The sequence below is a fragment of the Ursus maritimus genome, unplaced genomic scaffold (genome assembly GCF_017311325.1).
Source record: "Ursus maritimus isolate PB19 unplaced genomic scaffold, ASM1731132v1 scaffold_3, whole genome shotgun sequence".
In the NCBI taxonomy this organism is placed as follows: Eukaryota; Metazoa; Chordata; class Mammalia; order Carnivora; family Ursidae; genus Ursus; species Ursus maritimus.
In genome coordinates this window covers 67,116,693-67,143,642 of record NW_024425563.1, presented here as the reverse complement: position 1 = coordinate 67,143,642, position 26,950 = coordinate 67,116,693, and the positions used below count along the sequence as shown (strand labels likewise).

Below are 26,950 nucleotides of genomic sequence, written 5' to 3'. Positions count from 1 at the left end.
TCTTTGTAGGCGAGGTGGGCTGCCATTAAGGAAGAGAGCAGAGGGAGCGCTCCATACTCACTGAGAATTGGAGTTGTTATATTTAGTTGATGCTTTGTTCTGTTTTATTCCAATAAAGAGCTCATTTACATTCAGCTTTCAGTGAAAGAAATTAAGGCTGCCATGCCTGCCTATCCCGACGAAAACCCCACGAGGAAGGAGCCACTTTCCCATTCCCCTCCTGAGGACATGCCTGAAGAATGAAGCGACAGGCCAAATTCAGATTTTAGTTAGCCTTTAATAGAACTCCAACGCATTAACAGTAAACAAAGATGTAAGCACAAAACATCCGAATGTCACCTATCAGTAGTTCTGAACACTCACAGTGGTCACCCTGTTGGAGCTGAGGTCATTTGTATTTTCAGGAAATACAGTCTACCCTGTTTCGGTGGAATGTGTGCTCTGGCCATTGGAAGGCAGAGACGAGGTTTCCGTTGTTCAGTGAAAATCCACTTTACTGGAAGCAGCTGTCTTCTCTCTCCTTCACTCCACATTTTTAAAAACTGTCCCTTTCCCTTTTGTGTTAAAAGTGCTATCAGAACTGAAGGGGCCTTTCCTTACCAAAATAAAATTAACTATACAGGTCATACATTTCTGGGCCCATTTCGCCGGTTAAATTCCCACACAGTTAGCAATTCATAGAAAAGTAAGTGTTAAAAGAAGTTAGCACACTTGCATACCAAAAGTACAATTCAGAGTTCACAATACAGGGCTCTGTGATATAAAGTGCCTATAAGCAGCTTCCTATCATATACTGAGGCTACAGAACTTCCCTGGAGAACAGATCCGTTGTTGGCATAAACTGTAGTCACAGTAGGCTTCTCAGATAGAATGTTCTGGATGCGGAGAACCTATTCAGGGGATACAAAAGATTAATACCGGACCACCATACACCCATGTCACTCAATCACCAATAATCCCTGTCTTCCACAACGACACAATCATTAAGAGGACATGCTGTTGAAAACAGCAGTTACCAATCTTTTTAATGTTAAAATGAAAGTACTTTTTTAAGCCTTCAAAGAAAGTACTTTCTTAAACCATCTAGCTACTGCATGCCAACACAGGATTTCAGGTTATTATAGTAATTGAGCGTTGATGGAAATACTTCCACATTACGCTAGCATGAACAGAAGTCATGTCATGTGGGGAGCTGACAATAAGCCAGGTATTTAAAAACATTGCCAGTCTACCACACAAGGAGGGCACATGTCTTTATAGAAAATGCCTTTTGACTAGTTTCCACCATAATTTAATACATCAAAAGATTATCTTTCTAAAAGTATTTGAATAAGTGAAATTCTGCCAATTATTGGCTTAAAGCACTTACAAAATCACTGCATAAGTTTATTGTAATATTGGTTTAAAATGACTAAACAAACCATCCCTGTGACAGTTTACTGTATTATTAGTTCAAAAGGACTTCAATAATTAAAGTTGAAAAATTAAGGTTTAAAAGAACAGAAAAACCTCTGATGATGGAGGATTGTTCGGGTCATAAATGAAGAGCTTCTGGCCATTAGGATGACAGCCTACCAAGATGTCCCCCGAGGAAGGATCGATAGATAAATTGTCCACCAGCGTATCCAACTTGAGTACCTTCCAGATGAAAAAATGTCAATATCTAAATGACTTGAGAAACTTGATTAAATAATTTAGGGCTAACCCTTCTTGCCTCTCTACATGCGGGAAAATTATACACAGCTCCCTGCGTCTACCCTTTTAACACCAATATGGCTTAACCTAAATTTAATAAACTGGTTTAGAGCCACTTTTCATCCTCCCTGAAATTAAGAAAGTTAGGGTGATGATCAATCTCTCTAAAAAATGAACTCCTTTTCCTTTAAAAGATGCACAATGATCAGTTAGCTCAAGGAACTCATTCAAAGCCAAATAGGAAATTCTTAATCAATCTAAAATATGTGTTGTCAAGCAGGAAGAAAATAATAATGGTGTGGAACCCAATTTCTACCCTCATTTATTATTGAAAGAGCTGACAATGTGCATAAATCTTCATTTCAGAATTCATCTATTAGGCTTTTCAATTGTGAAAATTCTTATTGGAATTCATTGGGTACCATCAGTACTTCATGGAATGGGCTCTAAATCTGATGCAAATATCACTCCCAACCCTCTGCTGCACGTAATCAGTCAGTCCTTGTGATTGCTGGGGATAGGAGGCTTGGCCTGTTGCAGGGAGGTAATATTTAAAAACCCAGAATAGCAACCCTGGCATCATATTGTGTTCTAAGGTGAAGTACTGTTATAATACAGTGTAACCACAAAACTACAAAGCATAATAGGTTAATGTCTCCTTTACATATGAAAATCAGTATTTTACCTTCAATTGAGTTAAATTCATATTAGGGTGTTTTTCCAAAACATGAATTTCGTGAGCCAGTATATCAGCAACGTAGATGTACCTTCGCAGAAAGGACACACTGGTTAGAGCTCCATGCCAATATAAAGCTTCATTAATACAGCGTGGAAGAATAAGTCTTAATAACCTGCCAAGAAGTTAATCAATGATGGGCCCTCAAGGAATGCTTGATAAAGGTTAATTTTTATTTAAAAAGTAAGCTTTCAAAATCAATTCATTGTTGCTACAAACAATCATGGAATTGTTAAATTATTTCTCAAAAGCTTTGTAAGGGGGAAAGCAATACAGCACATTATTTTGAATATAAAGTCTGTGATATTTGCCACCGAAAGGACAACAAAACCAATGTCTGGCTTCTGAAAAAAAGCTTTTATATTCCATGATATAATTTGGTATTTCTAGGTATAATGGTCACGTAGAAATATACGGTACGCAACAGAACACACTTTATTATTTGTTAATAGTCATTCATACTTAATAAAATATTTATTAACATATTCAGAATTTTCAGAGTAAGAGATAAGTATCTATTCAGAATAATCTGTCTACATCTAAGGAGGTGAATTAATGGACTACTTTACGGTAATTTTGCTCATTGAATTGACCCTTCCATGGCAACTGTTCTGTTGAGCCATTATCATGTGTAAAGCCATGAGCTCAGTATTGTGACGGACATAAAGAAGAGGCAGCCTTTTCCTCAAAGTTTAGAGTGTGTTGGGATGATCAGACTGGTTTGTACCCATGAAACAAATAATACAGCATGACTGGGAGCACGAGAAAGATTTCAGGCCTAGAGACCGAAGAAATATCTAACTCCTGAGAACACAGAAGGCTTCACAAAGGAAAGGCATCTGCAGTGGCTGTGGAAGGAGAGACTGGATTTGAGGAAATGAGGACAAAGCACCTTCCAGGCAGAAAAAAAAAACATGTGAGCAAAGGCACCGGGGCAAGAATGAGAGAGGCATATTTGCAAAATAATGAGTTCTTTGTCTAAAGCAGGGTAAGTATGAAAACGGTCAAAAAGGGAGGTTGAAGCTCGCCTATTAAAGCAAGTCCGAGCCTTTAGCTTGCCTCCATTTGATAAGCAATTGGGTCCCACTGAATTTTTAGAATAACAAAGTGGCATAATAACAAATGGTTAGTTCCATTCAACAAGTACAGAGCATTTGCTTTGCACCTGGCAGGGCTCAGCAGGGAGGAGTCAAAGATGAAGCGGCGAGCCCCCTCTCTCCGAGGGCCTTAAAGGCTCGTGGAAAACAGCAAGACAAAACTGGCAGCAAGGCAGAAAATGTCAGTGGACTGAAAACAAGTTGGAAGAAAGTCTACTACTACTCTAGGCAGAGAGGATGAGGACCTAAAGGGGGCAGGCGTCGGTGGGAAAGGAAAGGAGACGAGGATGATGGCTCGCTCACGGGTTGGCCCAGGAGGGTAAGAAGAGAAGGAGTTAGAGCTGAATCCTCTCTCGTTATTATTTATTGTTTGCAGCTCGGGTGCTGGAAAGTTGAAACTCATAATTCAAAGATGAGAGTTGGGGGAGAAAAACAGATTTGGCAAGAGAGTTACAGACAATTTAAACGATTCTACATTCACCTTCTATAATCAACAAGAAGGAGGAAAGTGTGTCATGAAAAAAGACATTGCGTCGTCAAGAATGCCAAATTTATTTCACGTTATATTTGTAGGAGTTTAAATTGTTCAGCGTGCTAAAGGTAGTACGAGGGGAGGTTAGTAAAATTAATATCCTTTCTATATGTTATGGTTGGACGTATAGAAACAGTGAAATAATTTGGGGGGGGCCATTGGGCAATATCGATTACAGTTACCATTGAAAGGGGTCACTCTTTGACTAAGTGGTTCTATTTTGAGGGTTTTATTCTATAGAAACACTTGCACAAACGTGCAGCGAGGACGGGCTCAGAGCGTCACTTTTAGCCCGTGCCCAGCTGGCACGCGAACCCAGGTCTGTCTGTATCATCCCCAAACCTGAAGACGGATTACGCTGCAATGCTCCCTTCAGGAGTTGTTCCTTAAAAATATCTGGAGAAGCTTCAGTGGTAAATGAGAAATACATTTTTTGTAAAAAATAAAATAAAATAAAATAAATATATATATGAAAAACAGCCTACATATCCATTAACAGAGAAGTGGTTAAATTACTTTAGGATCATCTCTCTAGTAGAATAATATGCAGCCAATAAAACAAAGATGTATTCATTTAAAAGGAAACACCAACCTCACACTTTAATATGTATATGTAAATATGACCCCAGTTCATAAAAATTTATATTTACAAAATTAAATTCTATAAAGATACCTACCAAAATTTAGATATTATATGTAAATATATGTGTGCTTAGTATATATTATATATTACATATAAACATTGTATATATTTAATAATATTTAATACAAATACATCAATGTATATATTATATGCATATATATATATATATATCATAGACCAAAAAAATATCAAGGGAGCTTTTTACATTGGAAAAATAAAGCAAAGTGAAGAATTTGACCCAGCACCACTACTAGGGAGAAATGAAGATACTCTTATAAGGAGTCATACTTTTTATCAGGTGAAATATTGATCCCATTTGCCGCATCAAATCCTTCTGCAACCACTTTAACTTCATTTGGACTGTAGTAAACAACATTTGCCCAGTGTAAGTTCAAGTATGTTTCCAAATACTTTAAGAAAGGATCAGAGAAATAGTGGTCATTGGTGGCATAGAAATGTGCTGGTCCAACAGCTATGATATCATTCACACTGAAAGAGAAAAAATAACATGTGAGAGAAAATAAGAAGCCAGTTGGTCTCCATATTAAAGATTAAGTCTCTGGAAGGCACACACAACCTATGCTTTAAATTTTTGGTACAAGGTTCCCCAGGAAAAGCTCAGCTAAAACTCACGTGGCTAGAGTTACATGCAATCTACTGTAATATCATTTTTCAGAGAACAATTTTGTATGATAACAGGTAATTTGAAGACAGGTCATTTAGCAATTATGGCAGGGCTATTATAAAAGAAAAAAGAACTTGGTGCCAACAGGGTATGTTTTTTGACAGCAAGAAATGTAGGGTCTGGCAACAACACGGAAGGATACAGCTATCTATAGTATCGAGCTGGACAGAGCCTCATTGGCTCCTGAGCTGCTTAGGCCGTCCATAACATTTACCTAGCTTTCATTTACTCAGTTGCCGGATTTTCCTGAGTTCCTTTGCTTAGTTATTAGTCAAACTAAGGTTGACTGTTCAATTTCTACCTGCCTCACAAACCGACCTGCCGAGAACAAACGGGCACTCAATAAACACTTGCAGAGAGATGGATGATGAAATTGCTGGAGTACAATGCTTCAGGGGAGAGATTTATATACTAAAAACAATTACATTTTTAAAACCAGTTAGGCAAAGGCGTTATTAAATTTAAATTCCAATTACCCTATGCAAAAATTTCTGAAAGAGCTGCTTTCTTCTTTGTTAAATGAAAAACAGAGCTACAGGGAAGGTGAGTTCCCTCTTTCTGAAAGAGCACGGTGATGCAGAGGCTGCCTGGACAGTATTTAAGCTCCAATTATTATGAAGTGCATTTTTTGGAAGAACGATTGGAAATTATATGCAGAAGTCTGAGATAGGGATGGTGAAATTAAAAATATTCATCAAGTTCAAACTTAAAAGAAGCAGTAAGCTAACGCAAACTGAGCTGGGGAGATACACATGACTCTCTTTTAGCCACATTATCAACCGGTTGTATGTTCTGGAAGTAGGAGTGACCGCTTCCAGTTTGAATCCCTCCAACTCTGTGTGGCCATTAGCCCCCAGCGACCATGACACCGGTGCAGGTCCTTTGTATTCATCCCGTACAAAGCACACGGACTTCATTTAAAGCAGGCTACTCCTCTTTGGCAGGACAAGTATTATGGTTCGGGGGATGAGTCATCCGAGATGGAAGGTGACAGCAGGAAAAACAGGGAGGCTTGTCTTCTGCTCCCAAGATGGCCCGGAAGAGAGCTCCCCTGTAATCCAGTGTTTTATCATTTCTCAAGGGAGTCCTCAGAGAACACTGATTATTATGAGTGACAGTGACTTCCCCTGCTCTACAAGGAAACCACACACACACACACACACACACACGCACGCACGCACACACACGCACACACGTATTTACGTATGTGTACACATGCACATATTTTAGCTCTTATCAAGGCTGAGAGGCCCATCGTGGGGAATACATGGCAATGCCAAAGATAAACTGGAGAATGAACACAAGGGCTGAGTACCTTGGAAGAAGTTCATGTTTGATTGTTTTTAGATGCAAAAGAGAATTTTCTTCTTCTTCAAATTTAAAAATTTCCACTGTATTCTTGAATTCTGGGTGGTTTACAACAAAGAGATAAACTGTGTCGTCTAAAGAATTGAAAGAACAGAGTTAATTTACAAGACAGAACCGTAAGACCCCTGGGCAGACACTGACATTTACATACCGCGGGCGGGGGAGGCTGAATGTATAAGCTGTGAGGCGACCTAACAGATCGTTCTTCTTCCCCGTCTTTCCCATCACTGTCTGGCTGCTGTTATTTCCGATCATTGGGCCCCTGACCTTTAAGAAAGAGTGTTTTCCACTCCGTATACAGAATTCATGAATAATCTGTTTATAGTTTAATTCAGAAGTACAGCTCTTTTTTAATGCAATAATCATAGATATATGGAAAAGGTTATGAAATCTAACCATTCTCCCAGGTGTTAACTGTTAGAAATTCCCCATGTGGCCTATGTTGGCTGCTAGCTGGAGAGGCAAATGATCAACTTATTTGTATGAAGAATACAGAAAGAATTCATGAGTTAATTGTTCTTCTCTTACTATAGATACGATCCAAATCTGTTTTCCACAGGCATTTGCAAACCATGGTAAGTTTCTCAGTGTGGGGAGCTCATCAGCTCTTACCGTTGTCTATGAAGGTGCTGATACCATGTGGATTGAACGAAGCCAAATTGAACCCACGGCTGATTCTTAATTCCAGAGCCCTCGGGTTTTCTTTTTTTAGATCCATCATTAGTATCCCTCCAGGCTTATCTGGGGAAAAGCTGTGGAGTCCCGGACATTTTAAACCCTTTTCAAAACAGAGGAAAAAGTTAAATATAGAAGCTTAAGTGTGTTTATAGGCTAAAATGGGCTGTATAAATAAATGATAAATAGAGACTTTGGTTAAAGGTGGCGGCATTACAGCTACAAACAGCAAGAAAGCAGAGAGGAGACGATAGAAAAAATAGGAATTGGAGGCTGGTGAGAGCCGCAAGATGAAAAGGAACTGATTTTTCTGAGTTGAGGAACAAGACTAGGGGTGTAGTCTCTTAAGGGGATAACCAGAAGGTTGGTGGACTGGGAGATACCAAGCGGAGTTGAGGGGGGTGGGGGAGAAGTGAAAGTTTACACACGGGCTGTTGACCCTCCAGCCCTTGGCCTGCCCTTTGCTCCTAGAGAGCCACAAAGTCTTGGTGGATGGTGTCAGTCAAGGCTTCCCTCCTTGTCTCATGCTCCAGATCCAATCCGTCAGCAAATCCTGTTGACTTTACCTTGAAAGTAAGTCCCTTCATAAGGATGAGAGCCTTTCTCACCACTTTGTCCATGACTGCCCTGGTCCAAACCACCCCCACAATTATGGCAACGGCTCACAACTAAATGCCCTTTCTGACTTTTTCTGCCTTTCCCGGAAGACCGGGTCTCCCACCAGCATCCAAATTATGTCAGACGTCCCGCCTCTGATCAAAACTGCATCTCACTCAGATTACAAAGTGGAAGATCTTCCGATTGACTGAAGGCCCTGTACCATCTGCCCTGCTCACTCTCCTGCACCTTCCCCACCCCAAACACTCCAGGTCTCCGCGCTCATCTCCTACTGGCCACATGGCTTCCTTGATACTCTTCATATAAACCAGCACATTCTCACTCAGGGCCTTTATACACACTGTTCCTTCTGCCTAGGAACGCTCCCCACCCCACCTCAGCCCACTCCACCCTGCAAGATCTAGGGCTCTTAGATGCTTTATATCTATGTCAAATGGCACACACTGCCGTTTGGCACAGACGCATATATTTAGATATACATAAACGGCCTGACCACACCCTCAGCACAGCTGTCCCTCTCCACTGCCCCACCTTCCTTTACTTCTCATTAAAGTGTTGCTAGCATCTGACACAGATTCATCCTCTCTCCGCTGCAACATGAGTCAGGACTTTGTCTCCTTTGTTCATTGCTAGATCCCAGGGCCTGGAGCCGTGCCTGGCATATAGTTTGCAAATATCACCCTTATGTACAAGATCCCTTTGTATACTGACCTGTTTGGGCGCTCATGCCTATTCCTGTACCAATACACTGCTCTTTAATTACTATAGCTTTATTTATACATACAGCCAATACATTTATGGTGAGTCCCCATATCCCACACCTCATTGTTTTATTTTCACAAACTAGTTTTAGATATTTCTGCTCATTGGTTTTTCTGTATAAATTTTGACAATTAAGTTGCTATTCTGAATGGAACATTATTATTTTTATTTTTATTACTATTACAGTTTTATTTGGTTCTTCCTTGTGCATGGGAAAGCCAGTGAGTTTTACATGTTCATTTTGAATCCAGCCATTTCACTGAACTCTCCCCACAGGTCTAATAGTCTGTTAGTTGAATGTCTTGGATTGTCTAAAAAGCAGGTAATGATGATGTCTGAAAATTAGGGTAGTTTTGACTTTTTTCCTACCTCATATTTCTTTTTCTTGTTTTCTTGGGTTATTAACAACTCTAGTGGATTACTGATAGTTATAATATTTGGAGGCATTTTCTTCCTTTTCTAAACATTTATGGGAAGGCGGCTAATGTGTTACCACTAAGAATGATGTCTGCTGTAGGTTTCAGAGAAATTACCTTCCATTTCTAGTTTTCTTGGAGCTTTCAACCAGGAATGAAACGCTGAATTTTCTTTAATGTTTTCTTGGGACTCACTGAAATAATCTAGGTCTTTTCTCTTTTAGATCTTTGTAAGTCATATTTTATGCAAATCTAAAAGAGTATACAAAAATTAAGTCTCACGTTATGCACAAAGTTGAACATAATAGAAATTATCTCCAATTAAAAAAAATCTATCAAAATGATAAACCTTCAAGGCTGGCAGGCTCAGGAAGCAGAATAAACTGGAATTACACTATCCCTACATGGCGGCACTACTGCAGTGGCTGATAATCTCTATTTTGTATCACTGTCCCATAAACAAGAGCATGACTCGAAGGCACAGAAAGCTCTACCAGGGACGGTGATCACTATCCATGGTCATTTTAATACTCCCTACCATTGAAATCTGTTTTTTCTCTTTTTAAAAGTTTGATTTATTTTTACTTGCAGTAAAATACACATCACGAAATTTACCGTCCTCATCATTTTAAGCATATGGTTTAGCGGTGTTAAGTACACTCACGTGGTCATTTAAATCTTTCTTCTATTCCATTTTGTGTCACCCAATTCTTCAGTAAGTGTGATGTTGGTTTTGGGGTGACTCTCAAACCCATAACCATGGAACAGGATGGGTCAGATGGGCTAACATGCTTGGAAGAGGAAGAGACAGCTGACGTGAGATACACGTTACTCGTTTAGAAAGGAGGGAATTCTGGGAAACAGTAGAGACAATGCTGAGTAGTTTAAAAATCAGCAGTAAAGTGGGATTGTTTCTAAATTTGAAAAAAAGACAGTCAGATAAGCAAGGAAGGACAAAAAAGCTGAAGAAATTCTATTGACATGGCTACAAGATCATTGTGACTGTCATCAGTCCCTCCGTGGAAATGACTATAGATTTATGTGCTCGGAGACCTCACTTCTAATTCCGATTTATTCCTATGGGGGTTGAGATCTTGAAACATGTGAGTTCTGGATTACAAAAATCTCTGAGATTACCTCTTTTGGGGGGGACAAAAAAAGCAAGTGATTTCTACTTTCCTCGGGATTTTTGCGTCTCTAGTTAACGAACAATTCTGACAAGGAGCCCCCGGGTTTTCTCCTAAGCCTACAGACACGTGTAAGCATGTGCTTCCAAACAAACCGATAGTCCTACTAGAAATATCCATTTTACTTTTTCTGTGAAGGTAATGACATAACCTTGTCTTTTGAGACGATATTTTTAAAATTTAATATATTAGTGTTCTTGCCAAAGCCTACAATGTTTCTTTTTTTACCTCAGTGGTAACAACCGGCTGCTCAGTGTTCCACTTAAAAACCATCAGGAACCTGACCGGTATCCCACGCCTCATTCTCCTCTCAGCCCAGTTCTCTCACGTCTCCCATAGGTCCGACCACAGTTTTATTGGTGCTGTGGCTCCTCTGAAGTATCTCCATGCTTTTCACACCTGAGTCTCAGAGTCTGAAAACAATGGACGCTGAGAGGGAACAGAATCAGCACAGGCTGCCTTCCTCAAGAAAAACCGAACCCATGACGATGCCAAGGACACTCCTGGGGGCCCACGCCAGGGAAGAACGTGGTCAGAACCTCCTCATCGCCCACTTACACAGTTTTCCAATTAGATGGCTGCTGGTGTAGGCCAGCATGCGGGCCAATCAATTTTACAGCCTTTCTAATGTATGCCCAGGGAAGTGGTTATTTTTAGCTTCTAAGAAATTAAGGCGAAAGGGTATAAATAAACTCAGCTGATGACTTTCATGAGAAGCTATTCAGGGGGAAAAAGAAAGAAAAAGCCTTGGTCTGGGAACGTTGGTATATTGTTTGAAAATAAACAATAACAGCAAGAATATGAGCTTAAAATTGAGAAGCTAATGAAAAGAGAGATAGATGCTGTATTTAGAAGAGTATAATGTAGTATGGAATATCCACAACAATGCCCAAAGTATGCTTTTTAATAAGAAACTTTCGAAACACAGATTGCATTGGAATATTTTAATGCAATGCAGTGGGGACATAAAGAGCAATTAATCAACTGCCAAAGATTTTTTCATCTCTACATTTAGATAAGCTTGAGGACATTTTCCAAAATCCTGTTTAAACTGTCTTCCCCCCCCCCCCGAACATATTTTTGAAAGTGAGGAATTTTACACACAAGTTACTGCCCTGCAGGCCTCATCAAACTCCCCTGTACCTCGTCCACGGAGACTGGGGAAGGAAGGAGATACTCACCACACTGAGGAAAGCCAGACCATTGGGAAGTATGTCAATATCGTCCGCACCAGCTTCTGTAAGTTCAAGAAATAGATAAATGTCACATTCAAATTCTGTTATTTGTTAGATGTAACATAACTGGGACTTAGTTTACTCTATCAGTGCCTGCATTTTTAGGAATGGTTCTAATTTTTTTCCCAACCACTCTCTTTAATACACGTCAGTCTAAATCCCTTCCTGCAGTGAACCTCTGACTTTAAATGTTAGATATTTTATGTTTACTCAAATCAAAGTCAAGTAATCACTACATTTCCAGCTATAATACAGAAAATGTTGACATCTGTACACTCTTATGATAAACATCCAGATGTCTGTACAAAAGTAATTGACATCAGGGGAATATTACTTTCAGAGAGAAGGGCTCATAGTCATTTAACCATGCAAATATCCTTGTCCCTTTCTCTGCTCATTCAATCTGAAGCAAACACAGACATTTCTCCCATTAACAGAGATAAGACACCTGGGATTATATATTCCCTCTTTAAAAAAACAATGTCTGCTTGTTCTCATAAGCAAAGAAAGCTTTCCATTTAATCTTTAAATTTAGGCTTTAAACTACAGAAAACAACCAGCAAAAGAAAATTAATGAAAAATACCATGCACCTAAGCCAGCTGAACCTTCTAACGCTTGTCTCTGAGCAGGCTACAATTACTATTGATTGTTTATTGATTGTCTGAGCATACTCCACACAGCACAGCAAATAATTAGACATAAGACCTTCCCAGTGGTCTCACTGTGTAAATTCCGCAGACAGATAATAGACCCAAACACAAGAAAAGAGGAATAAAAATGGCTTAGATTAAGCCAAATCATGACACATTCTTTGAGTCCACAAAATCCAATCTTCCCCTTTAAGGCCTCTCCAAAGGCTTTCCCCAAGATTATTTCTAGGTTGTCAGAAACAAACAGCATCTATGCAGCCATTTTGGTTTTGATTCACGCGTTTGCATTTGGCCGGTTGCCTCCAGTGTCGCTGGCTCTATCATAGTGGAGAGAAGCAAAAGAAAATAAAAATGCCAAGAACTTCACTTCGTAAAGAGGACTGCAATCATGAACACCTGCAATGCCTGTTCCTTGGCAAGAAGATACATCTATAGCTTAAGCACGGCATAGTGGAGGAGTTCTTAACCTGGGGCCGTGGGTTCCTAAGGAGCCACAAATGGCTTTTAGAGTCCGTGAACTTGTTAAAACTCTATGCAATGCAAAATATCATCTGTATGCTCAGCTGAGACATTTTCAATGAAAAGGATCCTTGGCTTTCAGCTGGTTTAAAAAAGGGTCAGTAATACCGCAAAAAAAAGTCAAAAATTTCTAGTCTCTAGTCCCATGGTGGTTCTCAACTGGTAATGAGCAGGGACCAGGGGAACTCGACACCACACGTGTGTACCTGCAACCACAAACATACAAACGCACGCACTCACATGCACATGTCAGTCCAAGGTTTGCTTTCTGGATCCATTTAGTAGGAAGTCAATGAAATAAAATTTGTTGCTCCGGAAAAATTACTTAAAGCAACTTAATTTCCACGTGTACATGCTTATACAAAGTGCAAGAAAAGACATAAAGAAACAAATTAAGAAGGTTTCTTTGGGTGGCAGAATTATGAGTGATTTTTTCATTTTCATCTTTACTATTTAAAATTTTCTACAAACGATAGTATTGTTTTAGTAATCAAGAAAAGAACAATGTTTTTAAAAGATATTTTCATTTCAACCACACTGTAACTTCTTTCTGTTTAACTCCATTGCCTATTCCAAGGAAAAAAAAGTCTTATCTAGTTTTCTTTAGAATATTTTCCAGATCTACCCCCACCCCATCTTCATTTCTACATCCAACACTACAAGAGAATTTTATCATTTCGTATCACCTCTTTGGTGTGATTACTGCAAGAGTAGTCAATGCTGGAGAAATTTTTTCTCCTCTAATTTAATAATAGGAGTAGTACTAGTAGTAATAGTAATAGCTACTAAGATACAGTGTTTACCAAGGGCCAGGCTCCTTGTAAGCGCTTTACATACATTATTTCACATAATTTCCTACATCCTAAGCAGCAATACTATTATCTCTCATTTTAGAGTTAAGGAATTAGAGCCTTTGAGCAGTTAGGGAGATTGTTCAAGGTCACAAACTGGGAAGGTGGGACTCAAGTCCTTTTGTTCTGACTTAAAAGCACACAGAAAAAAGACAACCTAGCATCGAATGAATTCTCTGTCAGAACCATCTGCTGGTTCCTCTCTGAAGACACTGTACTTTGTAAATCTGACTGTGGTCAATTCCACAGGTTGGCCTTCCTCCCAAAAGTTTTGCTTCCATGCCTCCTCCCAAGTTCCTCACCAATCCATATTCTGCACTTTTCTTTAAAACCTCTTTTAAAACCCTCTTGCACTAGAAAGTCTTCTAGCTTAGCTCATCTGATTTCTTATTTTTTCTTACTCCTTTGGTAATGCTCTATGTCCGAGATGGCTAACTGCCCCCCACTGTCCATGCTCCCCTTCCTCCTTTGCAGCTCCAGGTGCATGGCAACACAGCCACAGAGATTTTCTACCCTTTCTTGCAATAGTTGTGGCCATTTGCCTCCGTTCATGTTAATGGCATGCGAGAACACAGTATGCATGCAATTTCTGGGTAAAAGAAACTAAAAATAATAGCCACGTTAATGTTCTTTCTACCCTTTCCTGCTGGGAAGTGGCAATAACTGGAGTTCCAGTCGTGGACCGAGAAAGCAGCAGGATGTTGAAGACAACTGTGTTGCTTCGTCAGCCTTTGTACCAGACTCGCCGCACAGGTCGTAGTCATCTTATCACCCTAGGCCATTTGCTTATCTTTGATGGCCAAGTAAAAGAAGATAAATTTCTCTCTCCTCTAGGTGTAACTTTATAACAGCAAATCAGCCCTGGCCATGCCCAATAGAGTACCTGATACGTAATGTACCTTTTCTTGTCCACTCTTGGCTCACTGGTGAGGTATGTGTGTTAATCACTCTGGGAGGAGATACTCTATTGGAAAGAGAATTTGCAAAAGGTACTAAACCTCTCTGAGCTTTGGGTCCTTATCTGTCATAAAAAGAAAAGAAAAAAGAAATCTAAATCTCACAGCAGTGTATATTTTGTTTTCCTTTCATAGGTAGACTGTAAAGTAACCGATCACAAGGACTGCAAACTTCAATGCTTTTTTTTTTTTTTTAATCTCCCCAGCAGCAGTTTTTGTAAAGGTCTTGATTGCCAAGTGTATAAAACCGCTAATTAACTCAAAGAGACAATCCATTCAAAATTTTATTTTAGTCCAGAACTCTGAATGCCCGCATTTTCAAAGACATTTAGAAAATGTTTTAAGCTTTTAAGCCTCAAATAGACTTAACAAGCACCTGTCATTATAATTTTTATTATTTAGATGTTGATATTAGGCCAAATCTTGGGTAAGAGCTTGGTTTCTGCCTGTAAAAGACTGGGAAGGAATAGAAAAAATGGGACAGTGAGCCCCCACAGAAGGCACACATCCTGTATGATACGTGGTAGATGACTACTATTTGTTAAAACAGAAAGACATGAGATGATATGTAAAAAGCACCCAAGAATTGCCAAGAGTTCATTTCTAGTCATGGTGAATGTAGCACTGGAGTGTGTGTGTGTGTGTGCGTTGGTGTGTAAGTATGGGTGTTGATGGGGATGGAAAGGTAGGGAAAAGTGGTCTTACCTCTTAGAGGGATTGTTGGCCTCAAGTGCATGGCTACTATTGTTTCCAAAGCGCACACTAAAAAAGAGAACCTTTCTACCCTTGTTGCCTACCAGAAGTTGCTTCTGCCTGTATGGGAATGTACGTGCCCAGCACACTGTTATTCCTTGTAATCAAAAGACCACTGAATAAGTGACTGTTATTAAAAACATATAACCACGGGCTATTATTAGCCATTATGCATCACTAACATAGAATTCAACAAATGTTCATATGATGCGTGCTAACCACAGAGCAAAAAACAAAAAAAAAAAAAAAAAAGAAAGAAAGAAAGAAGCACAATTCTAATTAGATCTAAAAATGTATCCCAAATGTGCTTCTAATCACTCATCGTCTTTGCTCTGTTGCCTTTTGAAGTGCCTCAGAGGCATTAAACACTTCACGAGAAGGGCCATAGGTGACATATTTCCTCATTCTTTCCAATTCCAGACAGCAGCTCACACACATCACAACATAAAGGTCACAAACACAGACAGACGCCTGTTCAGAATACAAATGTCTTTGGGCTTGTTTTTCTCCGAGGAGCCCTCCATCCCAGGGAGTTGTAGCAGCAATACACTGGGCGGGTCATCCTGTAATGTGTCTGGCTGTGCCCTACTGTCTACTCTGAGACTTGAATTCACAGAAGGTGGGCTCCACAGGGCCAAGGGCTGTTTAATAATTTGACAATTATTAACTCAGTAGCAACAGTAACCTTCGAGATCATGGACTCAACCTTCCAACCTGGTACAACATCCCTCACAGAAGCCATCTGGCTCTTGCTTAGGGGCTGGTTCTGAGGGGGGGGGGCGCTTCTTGACTGAGTCAGAAGGCAGGGTGCAGTGGCGGAGTTTCTTGGGACTCCAGACAACCTTATTTCTAGAACTGTCTTCCTTATCCGCACAGATCTAGCCAGTCCGCTATTTGATACTGAGTTTGTATCTTCCTGCTAAATGTGTGGGCAACAGTAGCAAAGAGGAGAAGCCCCGGGAGAAAGAAGTCAAGGAGTCTAGGCCTAGGGAGCTATGACTGGGAAAAAGTACCAAAGTAGCAGCGGAAATGAGAAGACAGGGCACAGAAAAAACAGATGCGTGAAGGAGAGGCAAATAACAGAACCGGAAAGAAATTTTGAAGCAGAGAAGGCAGCTCTGAAAACTGATAGGTTTCATGAAAACAAAGCCTTCTTGTGTGTGATCCAGGAAAGGGTCACTACTTGGTTTTTGCTCAAAGAGTACTTCGAGCCCTGTCTGTAGTGAATGTGCTTATAAATGTCAGGTACTGAGTTTAGTAGCATTGCCAACTCCAGGACAATTAAGCAACGACTATCAAAGCTTTAAACATTTTTTAACATATTTATTTATTTTTTTTAAAAAGAGAGGGAGAAAGAGTGTGCACACACAGACACACACACAGATACACATGTGCGTGAGGGGGAGGGGAGTGGGAGAGGGAGAGAATCCCAAGAAGTCTCCACACCCAGAGTGGAGCCCAACACGGGGCTTGATCCCACAAGCCAGAGATTATGACCTGAGCTAAAACCAAGAGTTGGATACTTAACTGACTGAGCCACCCAGGTGCTCCGACCATCAAAACTTTAAACACACATGCTAACTGAACAACATCTCACTGTTAAGAATTTATGCTACCTCTCTACGAGAGTTCAGTGTATAACAGTGTTCACTGAACTGTTTGCAGTTGCAAAAAAACTACAACCATCCAAATGCGTTAAGAGGGAAATGCTTAAATCCACCAGGGTACCATGAAAAAGAATGAGGCGGGTCTACACGTGTTGATGTGGGAAGCTGTTCACATTGCATTTGGCATAAAGCAGGTTGTAGAATATATTCTTATACTAAGATGCCATTTGTGAAAAATACATATGTATGCATATGTCTGTTTGCATTTGAACTGGAAATATCAGGAAAGAGAAGAAAAACTTTCTTTCTGGGGTTGTTTCTGTGGGGAATGGAGATTTTCTGGAGAGACTGTTATTTTCCATTTTGTGACTCCTCTTCCTTCTGACACCTTCCCTAGCTGACTGCTAGGCTGACAGAGCACGGGCTTCAGCGGCCACACACAGCAAAGGACACAGACTTTACAAAACTAGTTCAGAAAAGTCACTAAGCAAGCAAGACATCAAACAATAAACATAGGATTACACAAATAATTAACAAATTGCAGTAAGAGGGAGAGAGAGAAGAAATGCAGGTGCATGAGATCAAAAAAAGATTGACTGAAGAGGTTTTTTTGATTTAATGTGATTTTTCCTCTGATCAACACTAGTGGCGTGCCAAAATACTGTTAATGAGTTTTTTCCTGTTGGTGGCCAAACAATGTTAGGTGTATAACAAGCATTTTCTCATACTTACCGATTCCTTTAATGAGGTGGCAGTTTGGAAGGTCTACGGATTCTACTTCTCTGGAGGCTTTAAGTCGATTCCTGTTTTTTTAAAAAAAAAAATCTATCTGTTTATGTATTCCCTGCTTTGTTGCAGACAAGGTTTAAAGAGGCTTACAGCAATACATAAAACAGCGTAAATCTAAAGCAGATAGAAGAGAAGATAGAAAAACAAGGGTAGGAACATAAAATAGCACCAGAAATGAAGTTAAAATAAAAATGCATATCACAAAATTCTACATGTGAATGTGGGTCATAAAAGAAAGCCAATAACTCAACAAATAAAACTTGCAATGCAAGTTCCCAAGCAAATATGAACACAGCACCAGGTCACATTTCTCACGGCTCTGGTGTGGTGGGAAGAGCTCCCGATGTCAAACCAGAAGCGGAGGGCCCAGAACAGTGGAAAAATGCTCAGACCCTCCGCAAAATGACACGGGGCCTGACGGGAGGCCAGGAGAAGAGGCGATTTTCAGAGCCAGGCACAACACGTGGAAGAGGTCCCATCCCCGTCACAAAATTTATGGGGTGAGAACTTTGGAGAACACCAACTACTGTCACAAAAGTGCTTGCTGCTGTTGTTTCACAACAAGTAAGAGTGCGGAAATAATGAGGAAATGGTGAACTGTTATGACATACCTTCCCCAAGCCCCTGCCCTGGGAGAGGGCCACAGAACGGTTTGGCCAAACACATCTGGGAGCTCTTTTTTGGAAGCCACATGCTGTAGGCTTTCCCTTCTCTTTCCTCACTGTCTCTCACCTTCTCTTCCTGTTCTCTACAGTCATAAATCATAAAAGTGCTTGCAGAGTAGTTTACATTTTTTCAAAATGGGTCACACAGACCACACATTTAAGAGAGAAAAATGACCATTTGCTGCTTGTCCCTCTCCTATTCATATCCTTGACAGCGTCTGACTTCTAGACACCGAATTTGGGGAAGGTTACCGGTCTCAGCAACGTGGAAGAAGGCCAAGGCCTACTTAACCCAGAATTGCCAACAGGTGGTAGCAGCTATATAATCTGGCAACTCGTATCATACATAACGTTTCTGATTAAAATGTTAATCAATATGTTCTTTTGAGGGGGGCATGGGTGGCTCAGTCAGTTACGTGTCTGCCTTCAGCTCAGGTCATGATCCTGGGGTCCTGGGATCGAGTCTCACATCCAGCTCCCTGCTCAGTGGGGAGTCTGCTTCTCCCTCTCCCTCTGCCTCTCAGCCCTGCATGCGTTCTCTCAAGAAAATCTTTAAAAAAAAATGGGTATGTTATTTTGCATCATATAATTCAAATAGTGTCAAAATTTTTTGAAATAATATAGCAATAAGGCAATAAAATAAAATTATAGTGAGTAAAATAAATATATGAAATATATAGATTTTTAAAATATAAAGATGTAATAAAAATTAAAAATAAAATTTTAAAGTAAAGCAATAAAAAAGACAATGAATCTCACATTTACAAGTCTCAGGAGTGATTTAAAGGGGGAAAATATGTATATTTAGCCTAATGGGGTGGCAGTAATACTAGTGATGATGGGGATGCTGCAGCTAATGACTGTGGGTAGCAAAAGGAAATCAGTAATAAAAACAGCTAAAACTTATTGAGTTCACCACGGTTCTGTGTGATTTACCTGAATGACTTCATTTAATTATTCGAACAATCCTAAGAAGTAAGTACCATTGTCCCTGCTTTAGGGATGAGGGAAGTGACTCAGAGGTGAAGGAACTTTGCTGAGGTTTGGCACCTGCTGAGAAGAACTTTCCAGAGGCAGTGCTCTAACGCACTCCGGTATTTTTCTCAAAAAGGGTGAAAAGATCTGTGTTTCTGTCTTAGCAGCAAGACTGCCTGACCATTAGCAGGTGAATCCCTATGGGCCTCAGTCCTCTTTATGCACAAAATAAGGATGAGGCTAGATGGCCTCCCAGGTTCAGTGGACACTGCATGATTCCAGAAACAGATGGAGATATGCCAGTAGGTCCCAGCTGCAGTTTCATCAAGTTTCTGTATCATGGATTGGTTTGGGTGTCAATTTTAAACAACCTCCTATTAACTAAACAAAAATAGGGATAATGAGGATTGTCATCTACCTTTTTCAAAGATGAAATATATGGATAAAATAAAATTCAGTTCTGTTTGAACAGTTAAATATGGGTTATTTTTTAGAGTCAACTTAGGTCTACATAAATGCCTGATAATTACACATTGCCAATAGGCAATCTTCATCAACTAGTTTAGTTGTACAATACCATCTCTACGCACACTGCCTACTATTAAAACTGGAGTTGCAAAAGGGCTGTGCATAACTTCTGCTTAATCAAATCATTTTTTCTTATCTCTCTTTCAAAATCAAAGAAAGATGGGATTTTGTTTCCAACGTTTGTGGGCCATCAGGACTTTCAAATTCTTTCAGTGGAAACTTGCTAGGCTTTTTACCAGTTCCCTACCCATTAGTGACCATCTGTATTCCAGGCTGGCAGGCCCTCTTAGCTGACAAACTTAAAGCCACCCTCACCCCCTTTCTTCCTTGCTCCTTTCCACTGCAGAGACAGGCAAGCCGAACATTTGCTTTCCCAGCCTCCTTTGTATTTAGGGATAATCATATGACTCAGGCTTTGGAGAAAGATATTTTTGTTCCTGATAGAAAAGGCAGACACAAAAAGAAAGCTAACTAGTATCCCCCCTTTTTCCTTTCTTCATGATTTGACCACACATGCGGTGCTTAGGACTATAACAACCATTTGGTATTCTTAACATGACAAGAATGAGGACACAATGCCAATAGTGAAGGACTGAAGGACAAAAATATAAGAACCTAAGTTTCTGATATGATCATGGGCTCAAGGGACAAGCTGTAGATGGACTCACCTACAAAATTTTTATCATGTGAGAAAAATAAGCCTTTATTTGTATATGTTACAATTAATTTGATGTATGTTACTTGCAGCTGAAAGCACTCCTAACTGTTAGAGAGATTTAAGAAGTTTGGGAGAACATACAAGAGAGAGTTACACAAACCTCTTTGGACTAGCAGATCAATTAGCCTAAATGCATTCATGCCAAATTAAAAATAAATAGACAAATGGTACAGACACAAATAATCTTGGTACAGGCTATTTGCTCCCTAGCACTTTCTGTCCTCGCATGCTTATGAGAGTACTAGGTCAGAGACAGCAGTCTGCTCTCCTGCAGACCTTGCAAATCAACCACAGCACTCCTGCCCTTTACCCCACAGCCAGCCTCACACACAATGTCCCAGGCAACCACTACTGCTCTAGGTTCCTTTTATTTTTCTCACTTTCCTCTTCTTTTTCATTAAGATGGGGTCATTTTCTTTTGAATTACAACTAGAAAGAAAATATTCCGTCTTCCTTCAATGGAGCCAGCAATCACTTCCCCAGTGACACCCAGCGGAAACATGTACATCAAGGTTCTTAATCTGGGGTCCAGTGACCTCTAAGGAGTCCATGGGTAAAATCCAGGGATCCATCAACAGGGATAGGGGAAAAAATACATCTATCTTTATTTAAACCTAACTGAAACTAAGTATTTCCTTTGATGATGAGTGCAGGCAAGAAAGCACAGAACTTTCTACTAGCAGTACCTGTGTCTCTCTGTCAATAACAGAAATCAGACATTGTTACATCACATTTCAGCTGTTGTAGATATCTCAAAATACCATTTATACTCTCTGCTACTTCAAAATATCTATTGCTATATATTCAACTACCTTTATATCTATTTAAGGCTTTAATTAAGAAGCCCATGTTATTACATCATACATTTGATTTTTAAAAGAGGTTGGTAATAGTATTTAAGTATTTGAATTAGTATTAACTTATATAGTATTTAATTTTGTTTTGGAATCCTATGTGTTTTATTTCACCCATTTAAAAACATGATGCTGACCAAGGGTCTATCAGCTGATGAACAGATAAAGAAAATGTGGTTTATTTGTATATACATATACAGTGGAATATTACTCAGCCATCAAAAAGAATGAAATCTTGCCATCTGCAACAACATGGATGGAGCTAGAGAGTATAATGCTAAGTGAAATAAGTCAGAGAAAGACAAATACCATATGATTACACTTATATGTGGAATTTAAGGAAAAAAAAGAAATGAGCCAAGGGTAAAAAGAGAGAGAGAGAGACAAATGAAGAAACGACTGTTAACTACAAATTGATGGTGACCAGCGGGGAGGTGAGGGGGGGATGTGTGAGATAAGTGATGGGGATTAAGGAGGGCACTTGCGATGAGCACAGGGTGATGTATGGAATTGATGAATCACTACATTGTATACCTGAAACTAATATAACACTGTGTGTTAAATAAATGGAATTAAAATTAAAACTAAAAAAAAAAAAAGAGGGGCACCACAAAAAAATTTTTTTAAATAAAAGCATAATGCTGAGGAGTCAAGGCTTTACCAGCCTGCTAAACGGATCTACAGCACAAAAGTCTAAGAACCCCTGCCTGAACATTGTCATTACGGTAGCTTTCACTGACTACTCTCTATGTATCTTTGGTTGTTTTAGCACTTTACAAGAATGAACTTTATTTTTCATAGCCCCACCATGGAGTGGGTAGAATTAATATCCCCATCCTACAGATTAGGACATCGAGGCACAGAAAAGTGAAATAAAAAGCCAAAAACCCAGGTAAATTGTGGAGCTAAGAAATGAATTGAGGCTCTCTGGCCACAGACCATGAACCCTTAACCAACAGCCATTACCATGAATCACTTTCTAGTTCTTTTTTTTTTTTTTAAGTTTTTTTTTTTTAAGATTTTATTTATTTTTTTTGAGAGAGCGAGAGAGCAGGAGCAGGGGGCCACAGGAAGAGGGACAAGCAGACTCCCTGCTGAGCAGGCAGCCAGACACAGGGCTGGGTCCCAGGATCATGACCTGAGCCGAAGGCAGACGCTTCACCGACTGAACCACCCAGGCGCCCCTCAGTTTCTATTTCTTTCACTCAGGGGACAGCATTACCCATCCAGAGTGGGATTAGGTGGGGGCAATTAGCTATTATGTTGCCTCATCTTCAGCAAACTAGGAACACAGTGTTACTACCTGGCATTACTTCGTTCCATATTTCTCGCCTTTGAATTTACCAGCTACTAACCAGGCTTTATCTTTTAAGTACAGGCCTAAATACAGACAAACAGGGGCCTTATCTTTTATATACAGACTTGTAATACCCCTTGGAATTCACCCCTCGGGCCCCCGTAATGCCTGTAATACTTAGTAACTAAGAATCTGTGATTAGGCATCTTAGGCGGGGAGTAATTTGCTGCAAAGGCAGAAAAGCTAGGAGGCAGTGGGGAAGCGGGGGCAAAGTATATTTGGAATCAGGTTCAGCACTAATTCCCTGTTGAACTAATTAGCTGACCTCCTCCAGCTTCAGTTTTTAACATGTCTAATATAGAAAGGAAGACATGTATGAAGACTGAATGAAGGCATAAATGTAAAAGGGTTCTCTTTCCAAATATCAGTAAATGTATATTTTGGTGTAGGGGCCCCTGGGTGGCTGAGTGGGGTAGGTGTCCAACTCCTGATTTCAGCTCAGATCATGGTCTCAGGGTCGTGGGATCCAGCCCTGCGTGGGGCTCCACACTCAGCAGGGAGTCTGCTTGAGATTCTCTGTCTCCCCCTGCCGCTCCTCCCCCACACGCTCTTGAAATAAATAAATAAAATCTTTTTAAAAATGTACATTTTGGCTTATTATAAAGAACTTTTGACACTTTTGACACAGTGACCAGAACACAGTAGTCACACAATAAATGATAAGGAGGATGCTAGTTTATAAAAATAAAGCCTGACCTTGCAGAAGTGTTCGAAAGCAGACTGCATAGCTTTTTGGTACAGCTGTCATAAAATCTATCAGGCAACAAGCAGAATGTTCAGATGCTTGTTTCAGGGATTCCTGCTCATGCGTAGGCCTCTGATGTACTCCAGTCCTGTGATTCATCCAAGGGTGTGTACTTTGCAACAGGTAGCAACTGGCCTGGGGATATTTGTGTAGTTCTATTTCCCCCTTTATTGCTCAACCTGGGAGGAGTGGAAAAGTTGGGTATAATATGCCACCTTCCCCTGGGAACTTTAGCCAGTTACAGTTCGGAAGGAAAGAGACAGCTTTGATTCCACGTATCCATCTGGGACATACTTATACTAAAAAAGTATTCATTATTTATCTGAAATTCAAGTTGAAATTTAAGTGGGCACCCTGGGGGAGAGAAATAACTTGAGTACCAAAGTGCCACCTCTAAAAATAGGATAATGAAATAGCAGGCACCAGATGAGAGCAAAAAACAAAAAAAAAAAACAAAAACAAGCCTGTGTTTTGAAGAGCCTTTCCTTATGGGGAGGTAGGAACATGCTGCTTTTCAAAACAGACTCTAAGGGTCTGAAAGGAGACACACTATGCATTTGAGCACTCGACCTGTAACTCTGTAAACAGCAGGCACTCGATAATCCATGAGCACGGGGTCGCCAGATAAAATACAAGATGCCCAAATTTGAATTCCAAATAAAGAATGATATTTTAGTATAATTATGCCCCAATACTGCCATGGGATATGCTTATACTGCAAAACGATTCGTTGGTTATCTGAAATTCAAAATTAACTGGGTATCCCGCATTTTTATTTGCTGAATCTAGCCACCAATCACATATCCTAACATTCTCACATCAGCTGATTTGGGACTTCAACTATCCAATGACATTACCAACCTAGAAAGTCACTGCTCAGTTAAATTTATTGCAGTCAAATCTTTATAAAGAAAAAGATGCATTAAACTCTGAATTACCTATAAGGTATGTTCTATGTACATAAACTGTATTTACTTTTTCCTAGGTTTGTAACTGTAACATCATGTAAAGGGACTTAAACTTAAAACTTTAAGATTAGTAAGAAGAAAAAAACATTATTTGTGGAAACCCTGGGGGCCTGAACTTTAGAACAATTTCATGAGCTTGTGAATTTAGTGGTATTGCCTTTGAAACTGAGAACTGGACAGATCGTACAAAATCATCCAACTCAAGAATGTTCTGCAGAGCAGGCTGAGTATTTACGTAACATGAAAATTCAGGTCAACATGTCCATTTCCTTCTCCTCCACCATACACTGTCCTCCTGCTTGCATCCCTTCATCAGCAGGTGAGGCTCCAGCTAGAGGACAGTAGAGACAGAAACCCTGGTATCACCTTAGACTCCCCACCCTCATCGGTGAGGCTCCAGCGTGTGGGCCCCTGCCCTGTTATTCTCTCCAAACTACTGTCATGTCTTCACTACGTTCCCCATGTCTACCCACTCTCTATTCTACTGCTTCGCAGGTGTAACCACATATTCGAATTATAAGGAGAATTTTTAAAAATAAAAACCACGCATGCCTGGGCCCCACGCAGACCAGCTGAAACAGAATCTCTGGGAGTGCAGCCCAGACATCAGCCTGCCAGGAGTTCTAATGTACAGCCAGGATCCAGAACTATCGCTCTCCTCCCATCCATCCTTCCAGCTTCATCTCTGCAGGAGCACAATTAATTATGCTTTATAGCACAGCAACTGATTCTGTCTTAGATGGTTTAAACAGATTCCTGTTTAAACACACACACACACACACCAAACATCAATAGTTCTCCTTTGCCTATCAAAGCAGGCCCCAATTTTTGAACTTCTAGTTAACCATCTCAAAACCTATCCTCCCCCAACCCCTACTATTCTCGCTCCCTAACTTTATGCTCCTGGCAAGCTGGTCTACTTGTCTCCAAACTTCCCCACCTTTCCCCTCTGTTCGCACTGCACTTTTCATCTGGGATGACCCCGTATGTGTTTCACTCATCCTTCAAGGCCAATATCAGTCTCTTCCTCCTGAACTCCACCCACCTTCAGGGGCTGTAATCTTTCCTCCTTAAGCGTGTAGGGCTTTGTTTGTACCTGGTCTGGACATCCTAATGGATACATTTGCTTTATTTCTCTCCTCCCCTGTAACAGGGTGAACTTTTTAAAGGTAAGGACTGCGCCTCATTCCATTACAGGAGCCCAGGATGACACACCAATATGTAGTAGGTGCTCCGTATTTCTGGAATCCTTTTGCATGAGGCTTCTAAAATTTGAGTTGGTAATTTAGAAACTATGATGTCGACCCATGCGCGGTTTTCATTACAATAAACTGGGAGATGGACCAGGCTTGTGCTGTTTGACATTCTGGCTTCAGGGTTCCTGAGTGAAGATAAATAAGGAAGTGATGTAAGAACAGTAGCTGAGTATCTCACGTATCTTCGATCTACAGCGCCAAGATTAGAAAGCTGAAAAGTTTCTCAAACTATGCAGGGAAGGGATGGTGAGCAACTTTATTAAAGACGGCGGCTGGTTTGGGGACCCAAGAAGAGAAGCAGCACCAAAGACCTGAAATAAATCATTATAATTACAGGTTCAATGCATGAATAATAGTTTTGCTTTCAAGTTAAAGCGCTGGGTTTGCCTGTGAGTAACTACAGAGCCCTCGCTGCTCAAACGAGGTGGAAAAGAACTCGGTAAGCAGCAAAGGCTTCTCAACTTCCCTGGAAGTCTCCAGATTCTGCCCCAACTGAGCGGGGTTTTGCTAGAGGTTGGGGGCGGGAACGGAGGTGTTCACCAAGCTGCGGAATTGAGAACAATCCAGAGTTCTCACCCGGCAGCCCGAGAATCCTGCTCGGCCTGCGCCCCCGCCCGGCGCCCGCGGCCACCCGGGCCCGGGGCCCCACGCGGTCCGCTAGGGAGGGCGGCGCACAGCCAGGCGGCGCGCCCACGGCCCGGTGCGCGCGGGCCCACCTACCTGAGCGCCAGGAGCCTCTCGCCCAGGAGCGCCAGCGCTATCCCCAGCAGGCTCAGAGCCACCAGCCGCCCCATGGCGCGGGAGCCGGCGCAGCCTCGCTCGCGCGGGTCGGGGAGCACGGTGGGCGGCGCCCGCCTCCCCGCTCCGGCCGCGCTCCGCCCCGTCTCCGCCCTCCGCCCGGCCTTTGGCCTTTGTCACCACCAGCCTCCTCAGACACTCTCCCGGAATGCAGTTTAGGGTAAGGCCCTGAAACGTGGACTCCTCCACCTCCTTTCCCAAACGGACGACCCCCCAAGAGCCTCAAGCGGCCCGCGAACCTTTCTCATCCTAGTGTTCACAGACATGCCTTTCTCCATAGACAGGGAAGAAACTTCTAGATAAAGTTTGAG

General features: G+C 40.9%; 1 protein-coding gene and 1 long non-coding RNA gene across 3 annotated transcripts in view; one reads left to right on the top strand and one right to left on the bottom strand.

Annotated features, from left to right (window-relative positions):
• Positions 1-257: 257 nt before the first annotated feature.
• Positions 258-26,715, bottom strand: PON2 (paraoxonase 2). The gene is made up of 9 exons (XM_040644259.1): positions 26,562-26,715; positions 17,719-17,789; positions 11,596-11,651; positions 7,369-7,534; positions 6,704-6,830; positions 4,992-5,192; positions 2,381-2,462; positions 1,510-1,638; positions 258-890 (listed from the first exon to the last, which is right to left on the bottom strand). Exons 1-9 carry the CDS (start codon positions 26,633-26,635, stop codon positions 732-734), a joined length of 1,065 nt encoding a protein of 354 aa, XP_040500193.1. The 5' UTR covers positions 26,636-26,715; the 3' UTR covers positions 258-731.
• Positions 26,668-26,950, top strand: part of LOC103658744 — a 30,806-nt gene continuing 30,523 nt past the window's right edge. For both annotated transcript variants that reach the window (XR_005838596.1, XR_005838595.1), the window contains exon 1: positions 26,668-26,799. This is a non-coding gene — a long non-coding RNA (uncharacterized LOC103658744). The remainder of the gene's footprint in view (positions 26,800-26,950) is intronic.

Excerpts from the sequence above, each read along its gene's own strand:
- PON2 (XM_040644259.1), bottom strand. The coding sequence starts at position 26,635 with ATGGGGCGGCTGGTGGCTCTGAGCCTGCTGGGGATAGCGCTGGCGCTC. Across the intron at positions 7,535-11,595 it reads GTCTGGCTTTCCTCAGTGTG|GGTTTAAAATGTCCGGGACT; the intron begins GTGAGTATCTCC and ends TGTTTTGAAAAG. Across the intron at positions 5,193-6,703 it reads AAACATGAACTTCTTCCAAG|TGTGAATGATATCATAGCTG; the intron begins GTACTCAGCCCT and ends TTTCTCTTTCAG.